The sequence below is a fragment of the Limulus polyphemus genome, unplaced genomic scaffold, assembly GCF_000517525.1.
Source record: "Limulus polyphemus unplaced genomic scaffold, Limulus_polyphemus-2.1.2 Scaffold11793, whole genome shotgun sequence".
Taxonomy (NCBI): domain Eukaryota; kingdom Metazoa; phylum Arthropoda; class Merostomata; order Xiphosura; family Limulidae; genus Limulus; species Limulus polyphemus.
Window position 1 is genome coordinate 1 of NW_013677403.1, and position 2,588 is coordinate 2,588.

The 2,588-nt window shown below is 30.6% G+C and overlaps 1 protein-coding gene across 1 annotated transcript in view; it reads left to right on the forward strand.

Annotated features, from left to right (window-relative positions):
- Positions 1-6: 6 nt before the first annotated feature.
- LOC106476842 (serine/threonine-protein kinase TAO3-like) overlaps positions 7-2,588 on the forward strand; it is a 5,119-nt gene continuing 2,537 nt past the window's right edge. Inside the window, exons 1-2 of the mRNA XM_013937462.2 lie at positions 7-19; positions 1,572-1,644. Of these exons, the coding sequence (XP_013792916.1) occupies positions 18-19; positions 1,572-1,644 (75 nt within the window). The 5' untranslated portion in view covers positions 7-17. The remainder of the gene's footprint in view (positions 20-1,571; positions 1,645-2,588) is intronic.

Consider the following 2,588-nt stretch of genomic DNA (forward strand, 5'->3'; position numbering starts at 1 on the left):
TTTTGGAGCTGTGTATTATGTACATAGTGGCATATTTGATGTTTTATGTAGTAACCAAAAGAAAACTGTACGACTGAATGATTAATGCAGTTTATATTTTAAATCATACAGTTATACTAAAAGTTTATGTTCAGAACTTTTATCGTAGAAAGCTTTGTATACAAGTACTTTTTTTTGTTATAACTGTGCTTTGGCTGCTTCAACTTTATGATAAACGTGCCTTAAGGATTCAGCTATAGATAAACGTGTGAAAGAAGGAAGCTGTTATTTCCATAATTCTCTGTGATGAACCAGTATTTACAATACAAAAGGAAAGTCATACTTGTTTGTAATAGCTGACAAATTTTGTGTAGATTAATAAGTTTGGGGAAGAAAATAATATTTGTAGATTAACATTAAAGAGTAATTGTGTTAGTTGAGGTCTTATTTGTTGGAATTAAATATTAAACTAACTAAAATATATAGTAATTTTCGAAACACCTAGTTATATTAACCATGTGCATACGAAAGGGGTCAAAGTACATGTCAGGAGCTTTTCTACAGTTACATTTAAACTTTAATTAAACAATTTATGTATTTGAACAAGCTTGTCATTAAAGTATTTTATAATCCTATATTTTATGTTATGTAAGTTTTAATTACTTAATTTCAAAAGGAAATATTCAATCTTCACTTCTTCTGTATCAAGTGACACATCTGCAATTCGTACTGCCAATTTTCAGTTTTCTTTCCACCTTTTATATGATATTCTAGTGTCCCATCAATCAGAGACTTGTACTATATGTATTGGCAAGCAAGAACATAACTTTCTAGCCTCCATAAAGTCAAACTCACACACTATGCTCCTCCTACCTCATTCAGAAATGTCAATAGTTCTGTTTGGACTATTCTTAACCAACAGAAAAATAGCAAGTTGATCTTTATAAGATTCTTTAGGGAGCTAGTTTATTTGGTGTTTATAGATAAAGGTTTTCTAGTTTCACAATAAAAAGGATAACGATATTTACGATAAACGTTGTTTATTTACACCAGAAGGGGACACAGATAAACGTTTCAGAATTCTACAGATTCCATCTTCAGTATCTAAAGCAAATTAAAATAATTATACCACACAGAAAGTGAAGGACTAACAAACAATAATACTGTATGTTTAAAAGAAGACTGCATGTTATTCAGTGTTGATGAAAGTTATTTGATGTGGAGAGATTCTTTAATCAGTAATTCAAGATCAATGTTGGCCTTGTAAAAGATCTCGAAATGTGTTTAATTATTTACTGAGGAGTGGTATAATTATTTTATTCTGCTTTAGATACTGAAGATGGAATCTGTAGAATTCCGAAACATTTATCTGTGTCCCCTTCTGTTGTAAATAAACAATGCTTATCTTAAGTATCGTTATCCTGTTTATTGTGAAATTATGTTTTCCTCTGAAGACATCGACGACTTTCCAAAATGTCATTAGTGTTTGTTTATTATTCACAGGCTGTTTCTTCAGTCTGCAGTGCTGTTGAGCAAAATCGTTGATATAAATATTAATTCTACAATTTTCTTTTGTATTTTGGTCTTTGTAGGCAAGAAATAATCTTACCTCAGAGGTGGTTGCAATCAAAAAAGATGTCATTTACTGGAAAGCAATCAGCTGAGGTAAGTAAACACCAGTGAAATTATTTTTTTTAATTAGACGTAAAAAAGGTTCCTTATCAGATTGGTAACTTGAAAAAATTAACTGAATTTTGTTAGAAATATTATGTTTATAATAATTCTATATCATAGAGAATTAATCCTTTCAAGATCCTCTTTAAAAGAGAATATCAAGTTTCACTATTTCTTTCAAGTAAGAACTAAACATCCCATGACATAAATCACTTAAACCTTTTACTAATGCTTATGTAATATAACTGCTTGGTATGATCTAGATGTGTGGTTTTTTTTAATACCATAAAATAGTTTTGATATATTGTTTTTTGTTGGTAAAAAAACAAATTTGTGGCGAAAAATGTTTACCTGTATATAGTTCGTATATACAAGCTAATTATTATTATTTTAACAGTTTTGATGCAATTTCTTTTTTTTTAATGTAACATAATTATACTAGCAAGCAACTTTATGATGTAACAGCAGTACTTTTAGTTATGTTACCATTTCTCTTGTTCTAGCCAAGAATCATATCTCTTTCATCAATTATTGTCGACTGATCTTTAATCTTTACATGTGTGAAATCGTAACTTAGCCACGTTTCTCAGTAAAGTAGACCTGTTGTATCTTAGCCGTGTTGTAACTCGGGTCTTTTGTAACTTAGCCATGTTTCTCAGTAAAGTAGGCCTGTTGTATCTTAGCCGTGTTGTAACTCGGTTCTTTTGTAACTTAGTCATGTTTCTCAGTAAAGTAGACCTGTTGTATCTTAGCCGTGTTGTAACTCGGGTCTTTTGTAACTTAGCCATGTTTCTCAATAAAGTAGACCTGTTGTATCTTAGCCGTGTTGTAACTCAGGTCTTTTGTAACTTAGCCATGTTTCTCAATAAAGTAGACCTGTTGTATCTTAGCCGTGTTGTAACTCAGGTCTTTTGTAACTTAGCCATGTTTCTCAA